At 38.2% G+C, this 14,507-nt stretch overlaps 1 protein-coding gene across 2 annotated transcripts; it reads left to right on the forward strand.

Annotated features, from left to right (window-relative positions):
* The first annotated feature begins 108 nt into the window (after positions 1 to 108).
* On the forward strand, positions 109 to 7,974 carry CPK6 (Calcium-dependent protein kinase family protein). Of its 2 annotated transcripts, XM_059578707.2 has the most exons (9): positions 110 to 329; positions 806 to 1,651; positions 2,013 to 2,156; positions 2,243 to 2,395; positions 2,856 to 2,971; positions 3,174 to 3,341; positions 6,387 to 6,611; positions 7,367 to 7,514; positions 7,706 to 7,974. In XM_059578707.2, exons 2-8 carry the CDS (start codon positions 880 to 882, stop codon positions 7,487 to 7,489), a joined length of 1,701 nt encoding a protein of 566 aa, XP_059434690.2. In that variant the 5' UTR covers positions 110 to 329; positions 806 to 879; the 3' UTR covers positions 7,490 to 7,514; positions 7,706 to 7,974. The 2 variants fall into 2 exon arrangements, with proteins under 2 accessions (XP_059434692.2, XP_059434690.2); XM_059578709.2 differs by lacking the exon at positions 2,013 to 2,156 and having other exon boundaries at positions 109 to 329.
* Positions 7,975 to 14,507: the final 6,533 nt, after the last annotated feature.

Consider the following 14,507-nt stretch of genomic DNA (forward strand, 5'->3'; position numbering starts at 1 on the left):
TGCAAGTGTTTTTATAAAAATAAACGAAAATATTGGATAAAATTGTTTGGATGATGAGAAATAAATGGTGAAAATTGAAAAAGAAAAAAAAAAAGGAAAAAGAAAATGGAAGAGATAGCTGGTCAGCAATAAGCTCCGATGTTTCTCAGCAGCAACATCCTAAAATAACAACAAACAGAAATTAATAAAAAATAAAAAAGAGAAGAAGAAGAAGAAGAATAGGTGTTAAAAATGGAAGTGGATGAGATCAAATATCTTTCTCCAAAGCCTTTCCAAGTTTAAGCTACGGTTCCCTTCATTTCCCTATTCTCTTTCATTTTCAACAGCTGGTACGCCATCTCTCTCTCTCTCTCTGTTTTTGTATTTATTATGTATATATGTGTCTTTTACGTAGGTGTACGTGTTCATATTGATCTATTAATTTCTTTTCTGATTTTTGGGTTTCAAGATTTGATCTTTAGATACGGAATTAGCTGTCAGATCGTATTAATTTCCAGACAGATTCCTGTGGCTCTGTTTGTTTTGACAGAAAATCTTTTCTGGGAAAACAGGGATTTTGGTTTTTTGTTCCTGAGGAAATAATGCCAAGTTTCATATTATAGTAACGATGAACGAAATGGGGGTTTGAAATTCTTTTCCTTTACGGGAAATAATCTTCCAATGAGGATAAACGAACGGAGCCCTAGGTCTGATCTGATATAAGAATTGTCTTTTTTTTTTTTGTTTAAAGCATATTTATGATTTTCAGATTTCTAGTTTGTGTATTGAGTTAGGATTAGGGACTGATAGCCTTTGATTTTGTCAGTGATAAAATTGATGGGAGATTATTGGATGAGGAAAAGGCAGTGAAGCTAGTGTGGGTGAATTGTGGGTTGTTTCATGGGCAATACATGCCGTGGATCTTTCAAAGGGAAATATTTTCAGGGCTACAGCCAGCCCCATCCCGAAGACCATTCAATTACCACTTCCAAGCGCAACACCCCTTCTGACCACTCCATCTCTGACCACTCCACTACCAGCTTGAATTCCCAGCAGCCAATTTCCCAAGAGTTCACCAGAGAAAACCCTAAAAGTAACAACTTACCTGCCATTAGTCCCACCAAGAAAGAAGCAACGATGAGGCGAGGCATTGATAACCAAGCCTATTATGTATTGGGTCATAAAACCGCGAACATTCGTGATCTTTACATGTTGGGTCGTAAATTAGGGCAGGGTCAATTTGGGACTACTTATTTATGCACCGAGACTGCGACGGGGATTGACTATGCCTGTAAATCAATCTCAAAGAGGAAGTTGATTTCCAAGGAGGATCTGGAGGATGTTAGGAGGGAGATTCAGATAATGCACCATTTGGCGGGTCACAAGAATATTGTGACCATCAAGGGTGCTTATGAGGATCCATTGTATGTGCATATTGTGATGGAGCTTTGTAGTGGTGGTGAGTTGTTTGACCGGATCATCCAGAGGGGGCATTACAGTGAAAGAAAGGCTGCTGAATTGACAAAGATCATTGTAGGGGTTGTTGAGGCTTGCCACTCACTTGGAGTTATGCATAGAGATCTAAAGCCTGAGAACTTCTTGTTGGTTAACAAGGATGATGATTTCTCTCTGAAAGCCATTGATTTTGGGCTCTCTGTTTTCTTCAAACCAGGTAACTAAACAAGTGCCTGTGCTTGTTTCTTTTTTGATTTGTAATTTTTAGATGAAGTGGTGGCAAGTTTAGGAGCTAAAGCACCATAATTTCGTTCCTATTTAATATTTTTTGGAATTTTTCAGGTCCTAATGTTGGACCTTAAATGCCTAGGGGCATTTGTATGTTTAAAGGTTCTACTTTTTATTGTGCATGCCTCTCTGCTAAGTGTCAACTAAATGAGGAGATACCTTTTATAATAAATAACTAGCAAGATACTTTTGTAAAGTTAATGCTGTTGCCTTTAATGATTGAAAAGCTTAATACACTTCTTGGGGCATACACTGGAGATGTTAACATTTTATGTGGCTTGCTACTTCAGGCCAAGTTTTCACTGATGTGGTTGGAAGCCCATATTATGTTGCTCCAGAGGTACTCCTCAAGCATTATGGACCAGAAGCAGATGTTTGGACAGCAGGGGTCATACTGTATATATTGCTAAGTGGTGTGCCACCATTTTGGGCAGGTATGTGTGATTTGGTATATTACTCAAACTAGTGAAAATTTCATTGTGTGTGTGTTTACTGAAGGCTTTATCCGTTTGTAATTCAGAAACACAGCAGGGAATATTTGATGCCGTGTTGAAGGGACATATTGACTTTGAATCAGATCCATGGCCCATCATATCTGACAGTGCAAAAGACCTAATCCGGAAAATGCTATGTTCTCAACCTTCAGAACGCTTGACCGCTCATGAAGTTTTATGTATGTTTAACCTTTCTATCATTTTCTTCACGATTTACACAATTAATTATGTATGTTTTAACGCTTGACTGCATGCATGACTCAATGTTTTCTGGTGTTATACTTCCTAGATTAATGTCATGTTGATCTACTTTGCAATCAATGTTTAAAGCTTATAAATGCTACCTTAACTTCGTCTCTTCAGTAAATGTACTTTGAAAAAATAGTTTGCATATATAATGTATCAAGGAAATGCAATTTATTGTTTAAATTACATCTTACAGCTTTTAAATAGGTCTAGTAATTATTATGTTTCTTTCATAAGATTCTGCTAGTTTTGGAAAATGAGAATAAAAAAAATCTGCTTAAGTGGGAATTTACTATATTTGTTGATGTAGTTTGCTACATTGTTGCATTTATTTGTTATTTGAAATAATTTCAAGATCAAATTGAGATTTGTCTTTCTTAATTCATCGTTTAGGCCATCCTTGGATATGTGAAAATGGAGTTGCTCCTGATAGAGCACTAGATCCAGCTGTACTTTCTCGTCTCAAACAGTTCTCTGCAATGAATAAGTTAAAGAAGATGGCTTTACGGGTAAGTACAAGTGCATGATGCAGAACTAAATAGATAAGAGTGAGTCTGAGTAAACTTTTAGATGCAACATTATACTCAATGCCACTCTGTTTATTTGAAAAGCATACTGATGCTTGATGTTGACTTTTGGCATGCGCCCTTTTAAATACCAGTCTGGTATTCATATTGACAGATCTTTTATATCTCTGTTTTGTGCTATTAGGTAATAGCTGAAAGCCTTTCTGAGGAGGAGATTGCTGGTTTGAGAGAAATGTTTACGGCTATGGATACTGATAATAGTGGTGCAATTACATTTGATGAACTGAAAGCTGGTTTACGAAGATATGGCTCTACAATGAAAGATACAGAAATACGTGATCTTATGGAAGCGGTAAAACATTTGTTTCATAGATAATACTTTATTTTCTGGTGCTGTGTTTATTATCTTTGTTTTATATTTCATCATGATCTAATTATTTTCTTCGCTTTCTTTGTCTTCTTCTTCACCATTTTCTTTTTCTTCCTCTCGATGAGTCGATTCAATTGTGTTCTTTTTGTTTTTGTTTCATTTACCTGTTGTGTCCATCATATCTTGAATGCATGTTTGGTATCACTTCATTTGAGTCAGACATATTGCATCTCTGTTAGCGGATGTTGCTCAATTTAGGATATTGGAATCCACATTAATTCTCTATTCTTGGATGCTTAAAATTCAGAGTTTGTAGTGATGATAAAGTTGGTGATGCCATATCATCCTCAAAGGGTAATTCCTTTAATGTTATGCACTTGTGCTTGTAGCACAAGACTCAGATACTTTATTTGTCACGTCTTAGATATGGCTGGTCCATTTCTGAAGTTAAAGGTATATGTAAAGTGTACATATGAGGAGTAAGCCGCATTTACAAATATAACTTTCTGAATGTACATGAAATAGGGTGTTTTGCACCGCTTTTATTTCTTTGTATTACTATTAAATGTCTATCATATTCTTTGTGTCAATATTCTATAAGGGTTTTTTTTTTTTTTTAATATATTTTTTTATCAAGAAACATGAGTGGAAACATAGAGGATTTTCAAACCCATTTTGTAAGCTAGTTGTTGGAATATAAGGCCATTAGTGGTGTAAAGTTTCTTGCTTTAGACGAAATGTGTTGTCAATGAGGAAGTTGGGATCGTGGGTGAATTATGTAGTTCAAGTCTCCTTTTGATTGGGAATTCACATACATAGAAACCAATAATGTTCGCATCCTTTGTAAAGCTTTTTGGGAAATTGAGAGATTTCATGTCACGAAATGCATAAGGTCAATTTTGTAAGGTCCGGAGTGAAACTAATTGACGGCTGTAACTATGAGGTTTGAGTGAATAGTTGCATTTATCAATGACCCATCAGGAAAGCAGAGATGCTTAGCCCAATAAAAGGTTTTATCGTATTTTGGTTCGATACATTCACCTACTAGACTCACCTTTGACTTTTGTGTCGGTAGGTGTGGTATTATACACTAGCCTATAACCCACATTATACACACTCTTTTTTTTATAATTTAATTTTTTAAAAATTATATTATAATTTAATGCATAAAATTCAAAAGTTTTTCAAATATCATATAATCGCTAAGAAACAAAGTGAAGGATAAACGGTTACATAAAATAAAAGCAAAGGATTAAAAAAATAAAATTAAGCATACTGAATTTTAATATCTAGGGAGGTATGTAAGCATCAAGTAAAGCAATTCAAATATATGAATAATTAATAGTAATTAACGCATTTGATAAAGGGCTTACAACAAATCTCAAAAGAAGACATGATTTGTCAACTCCAAAGTATCTAATTAGCAAAAGCTTGAACAAATAGTCCTTGTAGGAAAGAACATGAATCAATAAAACTTTGGGGGAATTTCATCCTGTCCCAAACTTGAAAACTTTTTTTTTTTCTTTTCGTGAAGCAAATAGAAATCAAATACAAAAAAATTGTCTCCAAGAGGTAGCTCAATCGGCTAGGACCACACTTAATGAAGCAGAGGTCACTAGTTCGAATCCTCCTCCCCCCTCTTGTGTGGACATGTCAAAAAAAAAAAAAAATCAAATAAATTTGATGTCTTTGTCATATTATATATTATATAAGCATTAGGAATACATTAAATGGCACTTGTTAGCATTTTAAACTGTCACTTGTCGCAATTTTAAGCTATTCTGTTGAAGGTTTCTACTTTTATATAAATTCCTCAATATATTTGATTTGTACTTATTTGTTTCCTTATTTGATTTTGACATTAATATCACTTGACTTATTAATATTAGGATACCAAAGAAATCCTATTTGATTTATTTTTTTAATATATTTTGATTATGCTTATATATTATATAAGCATTCTAGGGATACATTAAAATGACACTTGTTAGCATTTTAGATTGCCACTTTTCTTAATTCTAACCTATTCTCTTGAAGGTTTCTGTATATATGTGTGTGTGTGTGTGTTATTTTGTCAAAAGAATATACTTTTGTTGACCACAATGATTGAAATGACGCGAAACATCCAGACCTAGAAAAGAGAAAGGCCAGTGGAGGAGAGAATGCATGCATGGGGATTCTTTCTATTGGAGGCTCGAGAATCTATTCTATGAAAGGACATCTAAGGCTAATGAAGAATTTAAGGAAGCCCATTACTGAGAGAAATGGTTATGAGTCTTGCTTGTTGGGAGACAGGAAGCTTCTAACAACATGTAATGGGCTCTCCTCTCCTAGTCACTGAGTAGTACTATTTTGTCCTCCAGGGAATTATACCAAGAGGTTCTTTCTTTCTCTCATGTAATTTCGCCGCCATTTCACTTCCGTGCCAGAGGAAATGGTTTTCAAACCCATGATACAATCTTCTTGCATGGATTTAAAAAACCAATGCCTTAAGCCAATAAGTTGCTTGCAATGGCAATCTCTCTTGGCATGCAAATAAGGGATGTATCTGAACCTTAACAAAAAGGATTGAGCTATGCGCATCCTTGATCTACCTAGGGATGGGAGAGAACTCTTTCTAAGGAACTCGGCAAAGTAGCCTCATATCTTAGGGAAAAGGGATGCCTTCTTACAAAAGGAGGTTGCAGTGACCAGGTCCAGGCATTTGTTTACTAAAAATGCATTCTTCGCAAGGTTATAAGACCGTGTATGGAGGCTGATGGTCGCCCAGCGCCAGAAGGGTTGGTGACCTAATAGTAGGGGAGCATTTCAAACTTATTTCATTGTGCAACATGCTCTTGAAGTGGAGGGAACCTTCTCTATATCTTTTAGTTTTTCATTATCCATTATTGTATGGGAATCCCTTGGTTACTTCTTTTAAATGATCATTGAAGTTTAATATGGGGTTTGCATTTCCCTATTGGATTATTATGCTTGTAATGTCATTTCATGTGTTCTCTTTACCTGATCTATTTTAGCTGTGTGCAGGCTGATGTGGACAACAGTGGGACTATCGACTATGGGGAATTTATAGCTGCAACAGTTCATCTTAACAAACTTGAACGTGAGGAACATCTTGTTGCAGCATTTCGATACTTTGACAAGGATGGAAGCGGTTATATTACAGTTGATGAGCTCCAGCAAGCCTGTACTGAACATAATATGACTGATGTCTTACTTGAAGATATAATCAGAGAAGTTGATCAAGATAATGTAAGTCACCTGTATTTGTTCCCCCTCAAGCTGATAATCCTCTGTTGGGAAGTATTTGTGCACTTTAATATAATTGTCTCTAAATGATTTTAAATCTTGTACTAATAAGCTTTAAATATCTTCTTTGCAGCATCTTATCAAAAAAATGTCTTGTCAAAGCTTATAAATCTCGCCTATGTTTATTAAAATATTTGTTTTTTGTCTTTTGTTATGTTCTGAGAACAAAAAAGGTTATTAGACAATCAAAAACGCAAAATACTCAAAATTGTTTTTACCTTTATGTGACGTCAGAATACTTTTTCAAATCAAAAACAAAAAACATCCCCTAAAACACATTAACAAACATACCCACGGGTTTCTTTTTTGAAGTCAATTTAAGTGTTCACCTGAAAGTATGGATGCTATGCATATAAGCGATTGAATCTCTCTTTCTATGCCATTGTGCATTAGATCATAGGACAATAAATGTTAATTTTCTCATCTGGATTCTCCTTTCAAAAGTCTATATATCAACAACTTTTTGAGGTTGGGTTTATAAGTCTTCTGTCTACAGCACATATTATACAACTAAATTGGGATGCCAATTTCATATGAACATTGGCAGACTTTTGGCAAGCATATTTCACTTGATTTTGTCCTTTTTTGTTGGCCTTTCTCCTTTGTCCTCTCTCCTATTGATTTTTTTTTTTTTTTTCCAGGCTTTCCTATTTGTTTTTTGATCTTTTTGTTATGCTGTATATGCTGTGTTGTTTTAGGATGGAAGGATCGATTATGGTGAATTTGTTGCTATGATGCAAAAGGGCAATGCTGGAATTGGAAGACGAACTATGCGAAACAGTCTGAATTTGAGTATGAGAGATGGACCTGGTACTCATTAGCTCCCAGCAAGCACATCGTGTACAGGTACTTCCTGCTTTGTGTATCTGAGCTGTTTCCCTTTTCCAGTTCTTTCAAAGTATCATGAAACTTGATGGATCCTTCAGTTGTCCTAGGACAACATCACATGCTTAGTGATTATAGTTGAGTTTTAAAGGCAAAATAAACTCAGCTATAAGGGTGTTCAACCGCATGCTTACTGAATTGTTAATTGGCAGGTTGTACAGCAACGCCAGAAGAAAAATTAGTAATGAAGCATTGAGAAGCAATTTTGGCTCCTAATCAGTTCCCAGAGAAGATTATTCTGTGCTTGAGCATTTATTGAGTGATATGCCTTTATCATGCTGTATGACTGAAGAAAATATTTATAAGCTTTGTAGACTTCAAAGTGTGAAGTGTTACAGCTCTTTCAAGTTGCTAAATTATTGGTTGCTGTTTTCATTTGGGGGATTTCTGATTATATTTGAAAGAGAAGGGATTTGATCTCTGGATAATGTCTCTTTATTGAGTTTTGGTTGCTTCCAGTTAATCAAATCACTGTAAATATCCTTTTTTTTTATTAAAAAAAAAAAAAAACAGTATAAATGGGATGATTGAAGAACTCTAGACGACCTCCAATGATTTTTTCAGTATAGGGAAGCCAAAATCCTCTTTACTTCAGGCCTTGCCTTGCTCTTGAGGATGTAAATTGAATGTCTTTTGGGTGTGGTATTGGGCAAATTGAGAGGCTTATTTGGCTGTATTTGATAAAGGTTTTTCTTCTCCGTTTTGTTTTTCTTTTCTAAACAAAAATATTAACAAATAAACCAAAAACACAACGGTCAAAAACACTTGAAACTACTATTATCTTTATGATACATAGTAATGTATTTTCAAACAAAAAAATAAAAAACATCATCCGAAAGGTAGTAATAAATGATGCCATTATTTTGCAGCAGTAATGATTGGCTTTTTGTAGAGCTCTCTTTCTGAAACAGGACACGAACAGAGTGGGTTCGTCCAAGGTAGGGACAGCAAAAGAACCTGGGATTATGCAATCTCAAATTGATAATGGCGGGTGCAAAAGAGAAAGAAGAAACTGGGGGGTTGAAGATGTGGAGGTGGTGTGATGGAGCTGAAGATGTAGTGGACTTCATTGTTAAAAGAATTAGGGTTAAAGTGCATAATTGATACATGTGGTTTGCTCTTTATGAGAAAAGTACTTCGGGTTTTAAAAAGTGACAAAATTAAAACATGTACTTGTCAAGTTTGAAAAAAAATATTGTACATTGATATTTTCGTTTACGTACTACTATTTAGAAACTTAATAAAATTTTGCCATGTGCATAAAAAGTCATCCAAAACTAATAAAATGTCGTAAAAAAAAAAAATCTAATAAAAGAGGTTATAAAAATAAAAGCAAAACATAAAAAATAAAAACGAAAGTGGTGAAAAAGGAAGGGGTCTTCACCCATGGAGTGGTGGGTCCAGCCACCCGTGAAGGCCTTTTTGAGGGTGGCTGGAAGCCCCTAGAAACTCCCACAAGGTGGTTGGACCCTCTCCCTTTCCCACCCCACCGGCAGCCTAGGTGGTGGAGAGCTCTCTCTCCTCTCTCACCCTTTTTTATTTTATTTTTTTATTTTTTTTATTTTTTTTATTTTTTTTAAGTATTAGTTTTTGTTTTCTTGAGTTTTTTTTATTAGGAGTCAAGGTGAGGTGACATTTTGTACACAACAGTATTTTATTGGCCTCAAATACCTTTCTAAACACGTGGCAAAAATTCATTAAATTTTTAAATGACAAATGGATGGAGGTATCAAATTTATAAACTTGTAAGTATATGTATCAAGTATTCATTTAACCCTAAAAAAAAAAAAAAACTACATGAGTCTTAATGAGGCTTTAATACCACATGTTAAATATTTTGTTGAATATATTATGGAGAACGGAAGAAAGAGAGCGGAAGCATATAGGAGTACATCTCTTTTATATTGACAATGATATGATATTGATAGATTATTACAGAGGCCTCTATATATAAAGGGGCTATGAGTGATAAACAAGAAACCCTAGATTAAACCCTAGAATATATAAGGCAACATAATAGAATAATATAAAATATTCTAACATCCTCACTCAAACTTAAGGTGCAAGGGGAAAAGAAAGGGAAACAAAAATGTTTTTTTTTTTTTTTTTGAGTCCATCGGAAAAGTCGCTGGAGAGGTGACCGGAGTTGGGCGGTTGGTGGTGGTTGACGGAGGGCGGCGGCGGCGGCAGCTGGGCCCAAAACGTTGGGCTTGAACTTAGATGAGAGCCTTATAGGCTAGATTAGATTGTGCCGGTTTGATTGGGCCAAAACAGGCCAAAACCTATGGACTATTGAATATAGTCCGACTAGAAAATGATATGACCCGGGTCTAACCCAGTGAACTGGGTTGACTCTTTGGTTCATGTTGTAGGAATTGACCCGGTTGGACCAGTTTAGAACCCGATGACCCGGTTCGAAACCGGTTTTGGATCGGGGTGGAGATGCCTTGGATGAATCCAAAATTGACCCGGTTGGACTGGTTTAGAACCCAATGACCTGGTTAGAACCGGTTTTGGTTAGTATACCTAAGTGGACCCAAGCCCATTAACTTAAACTTTTGGGCTAGAAGTGGTGTCCTAATATATATATTAATTTACTCTTGTTTGACTCCCCTTTGGTGTTTCTCTCCCCAACAATGCTTTTAAGATAACTAGTAATTTAACATGGTATCAGAGCCAAAGGTTCTGAAATCGAACTTTGACTTCGTCAATTCACTCCCATTTAAATTAAATATTCTATGTGTTGGGCCTTATCTATTAACAGGGGGTTCTAAACCCGATGACCCGGTTAGAAACCGGTTTTGGATCGGGTTGGAGATACCTTGGATGGAAGAGGTAAATTAAATATTCTATGAGTTTGATTTTTTTTTTTTTTTTTTTGGATTTGACATGTGGTAGGGGCTAGGGCTGACGTGGCGGCATCTTTGGAGAACACGTGGCAATAGGGAAGGAGGAGAAGAGTTTGGTGTGTGTGGTGCACGCGTCAGACGCCGCGGTCACTCGCCGCGCGTGCACCACACGCGCCAACCCTAGCTAGGGTTTTCTGGTGCGTGAGGTGCGCGCATTAGACGCGCCAGGAGATGGCCGGTGCGTGGACACGCGTGGGAGGTGCAGCCGGCGCATGGTGAGACCCTCCCAGCGCATGGACACCATTGGAGGCGCATGAGGGTGTGTGGAAGTATGGACGATTGAGATCTCTTCGGACCTAGACTCGGAGGCATTTGATTTGTTGTCTAAAGAGGAGCGTGTAGCTCCGGTAAGGGCAGCGGCGGCGTGTGGAGGCGTGGGCAAAAACTGGCAGAAGCGCGTGGCAGTGCGTTGGTGGGCCGATGGCGGCGGATCTTCCACAGATCTATAGATCTGTGCCTCGCAAGTATGAATCTGAGTTTAATTTTCCCAAATGAGGCTGCGATGAAGGCGTGGAAGAGATTTTGAGCGGATGGCTACTTGGCAGTGCGCGGATGGCTAGAAAAGGGAGTTCGCTGGAGGGAGCACCAAAAAACGTCAAAGATGTTTATTGTAGGCCATAGAAAATGACTCTGATTCCATCTTAAATCACTAGTTGAAATAATGAGGATGCAAAAATTATAGGGGAAGCAATATAGAATACCCCTAAGGACTACATTATACTCATTAACTTTTTTTGTCTACAATACAAATATAGTAATCAAAGCTCTTTGATTTGATTACAATCCCAATATTTGATTACAATCAGCCCATAAATAGAGAATATTTGATATCAACGTAATTATGGAATATACGGAAAATATATTATAATATTTTTCGTATATTCTAACATTCTCTCAAACTCAATGTGGAATATTTTAGAACCTTGAGTTTGAAATCTGAAACAATGATGATGGCGGTGGCGGAGGCCGGGAACAAGCCATAGATGGTGGCGACTGATGGAGGAGATAGAGGCTAGTGGACGGCAGCAGGTGGCTGGTGAATGCATATTCAAAAGGGCCGACAATGGGCCAAACTCCGAAAGGGGCCAACAACAGGTCAGGGCTGACAATGAGCCAAACTTCAAAAGGGATTGACGCCGGGCCAAAATAAAACGACGGGCCAAAAATAAAAAGAAAATGAGCCCACTTGGGCGGTTATTAGATCGGCGCACCGAACTTGACAGTAGCGAGGTGCATGTGATGTGGTCACTTGGACTTTTTTTTTTTTTTTTTTTGGAGATTTGATCCAGTGCTGGCGAGAGCAGTATAAGACTTGTAAGCTTAACTAATCTGGTGTGGGCGAGCGAATGTATGGGAAAGTTAAGTGCACTGCACAAGCAGAAATCCTGTGTGACGCGCGCAAGAGAAAAACCATGGAGTCACAATGCGATCCAGTGTAACTAAACACATGTGAAGCCGTGGGCTGGGATTTGGTGTGATGCGTCTGTAGGTGGATCCTAGAATTGTGATTCAGTGTGGCATGCAAAACAAACACCCGGCGTGAGTGCAAGCTTGTGTGGCTGGTAGTAAATAACACCAAACATTGTACATGGTGGGGAAGGAAGTGGCCGGAATTTGGAGATGATCTGCACAGTGCGGCTGATGTGACCGGTAGATGGCGGTGGAGGCTTGGTTTTTGAGATCTAACTCTTGGCGGCTACTTGGACAGCTGTGGACAGGGAGATTTGTGGTGGTGAACCGTGGATAGCTGGCAGTGCCACGGCTGCTCTTGGAGTGGCTGGCAACGGTGGAAGGAGACCAGAGGGACTCGATCGGTTCGTGGAAGGGACAAAGGCCGGCAGTGGCTTTCTCTGTAAGTGACGGACGGCGGCGGTTATGCATGGACGAATGGGCAAGCGGTATAGATGGTAGGTTCTCGGCATGGATAGGCAGATCGGTTGCTTTTGGTCCAGGATCTTGGATCCTCTTCTATAAACAACGACTGAGACGGCGTGTGGGATGCTGGTGTGGCGCGTGGAACACATGGTTTTATTACAGAAATTTCAGGTAGCGTGTGAGGGTGCGTGAATGGATGTACAATGGATTTCACAGCAGATCTAGACCAATTTGTGGCAGAGCTATCGGATGGCGTGGTCATGGGCGTGATTGGCTGAGCGTGCTGGCGTGTGGTTGAATGGGCAGAAAACTTTGGTGGGGTGTTGAGGTGCGTGAAGTTCCAGTTTTGGTAGATTCTATCCGATTTGGAGCAAGCGGTGGAATATTTGGTGGATGGCGTGGTTGACAGGCAGAAATTGTGGGTGGCACTTGGTGGCCAATGGCGGCGCGTGGAGGAGTTTGACAGTTGGATGTAGCAGAACAATGAGATTAATGTTGGAGAGAACACCCATAAACGTAATGATGTTTATTGAAGGCCACAAGAAAGTGGCTCTAATACCATGTTAAATTACCAGTTATCCTAAAAGCTTAAGCTTATAGGAAGAGGTAAATTTAGTCACATAATCATTACTTTAACACTCTCCTCATGTGTGGGCTCAAACTCCCTTTTAATAATTGAGGCCCAACACGTGGAATATTTAATTTAAATGGGGAGGGGTGAATTGATTGAATCAATGTTCAATCCATTAAATCACCAAAGCTCTTAAGCTGAACGACAACATTAATTTAAGTTTGACTCCCTTTGCTAGAAGTGGAATATTGTTTGACATAATGATGATGCGAAAATAAGTGGGAGCAATATAAAAAAAATAAACACAAAGAATTTACGGGTGGTTCGGTGTTAGACACCTACACCCACCACTCATAATACCTCTAAGGGCTATACTGTGCTCATTAACTTTTTTTTTTTTTTTTTATCTACAATACAAAAGGTCCCTTTTTATTGGGTAATGTCTAAATACAATTATAGTATGATTTGATTATAACCCCAATATTTGATTACAATCAGCCCATAAATAGAGAATATTTGATATTAACATAATTATGGAATATATGGAAAATATATACTGTATACTCTAACATCCCCCTCAAATTCAAGGTGGAAGATTCTGTAACCTTGAGTTTGAAATAAAAAACAATGATGACAGCGGTGGCGGAGGTCGGGAACAAGCCGTTGAAGGTGATGCTTACCGGAGGAGACAGCGGCTGGTGGGCGGCCAGTGACGGCGGCAGGTGGTGGCTGGTGAATGTAGATTAAAAAGGGCCGACAACGGTCCAAACTCTAGAAGGGGCAGACAACGGGTCTATGCTGACAATGAGCCAAACTTTAAAAAGAGGCCAACGAGAGGCTCGGGCTGACAATGAGCTAAACTTCAAAATGGTCGACTATGGCCAAAACTTAAAAAGGGACGACTTGGGCTAAAAAAAAAAAAAAAAAAAAAAAGAGCATACTTGGGCGGTTATTAGATTGGCGCACTGACCCTGACCGGAGCGTGGCACACATGATGTGGTCCACTTAGACCGGTTCTTTATTTATTTATTTATTTTTATTTTTTTTACAAAAAAAACTTAAATAAGGACTATCCTAAACCAAACTGCTAAATAGCTAGCATTTCTACACCAAAACTAGAATAGGAGAATAGCTATAACGGAATAGACTTATCCGGCAGAGGCAGTGGAGGCGCGTGAATCCTACGCGCACAGCGACAGGTGGTGCGTGGGAGCATGTGTAATGTCCATTTTGGTTGATCTAGGCGGCTCTGAAATTTGTTGCGTCTGATTTGTTGAATGGTGGGAACATCGAGGTGTTTGGATGAACTTGGAGGCACATGGCTGAATGGGTAGAAGGTGTGGGAGGCGCATGGTGGCCGGAGGCGGCGCGAGATAACTAGTGGTGACGCATGGAGGACCTTGGCACTTGGATGTAGTAGAACAATAGGAAACGTAAAGGACGTTGAAGGCCACAAGAAAGTGGTTGTGATACCATGTTGAAATATATATATATATATATATATAATGGAATATTTAATTTAAATGAGGATAAATTGACGGAGTCAATATTCGATCTCAGGACCTTTGACTTTGATAGCATGTTAAATTACCAATTATC

This window comes from Corylus avellana, chromosome 2 (genome assembly GCF_965113065.1).
Source record: "Corylus avellana chromosome 2, dhCorAvel1.hap1.2, whole genome shotgun sequence".
Classification (NCBI taxonomy): domain Eukaryota; kingdom Viridiplantae; phylum Streptophyta; class Magnoliopsida; order Fagales; family Betulaceae; genus Corylus; species Corylus avellana.

Bases quoted from the DNA above. Each gene is read 5' to 3' on its own strand.
- CPK6 (XM_059578707.2), top strand. From the start codon at position 880: ATGGGCAATACATGCCGTGGATCTTTCAAAGGGAAATATTTTCAGGGC. The intron at 2,396-2,855 runs GTATGTTTAACC...TTCATCGTTTAG, and splicing joins GACCGCTCATGAAGTTTTAT to GCCATCCTTGGATATGTGAA. The intron at 2,972-3,173 runs GTAAGTACAAGT...TTGTGCTATTAG, and splicing joins TAAAGAAGATGGCTTTACGG to GTAATAGCTGAAAGCCTTTC.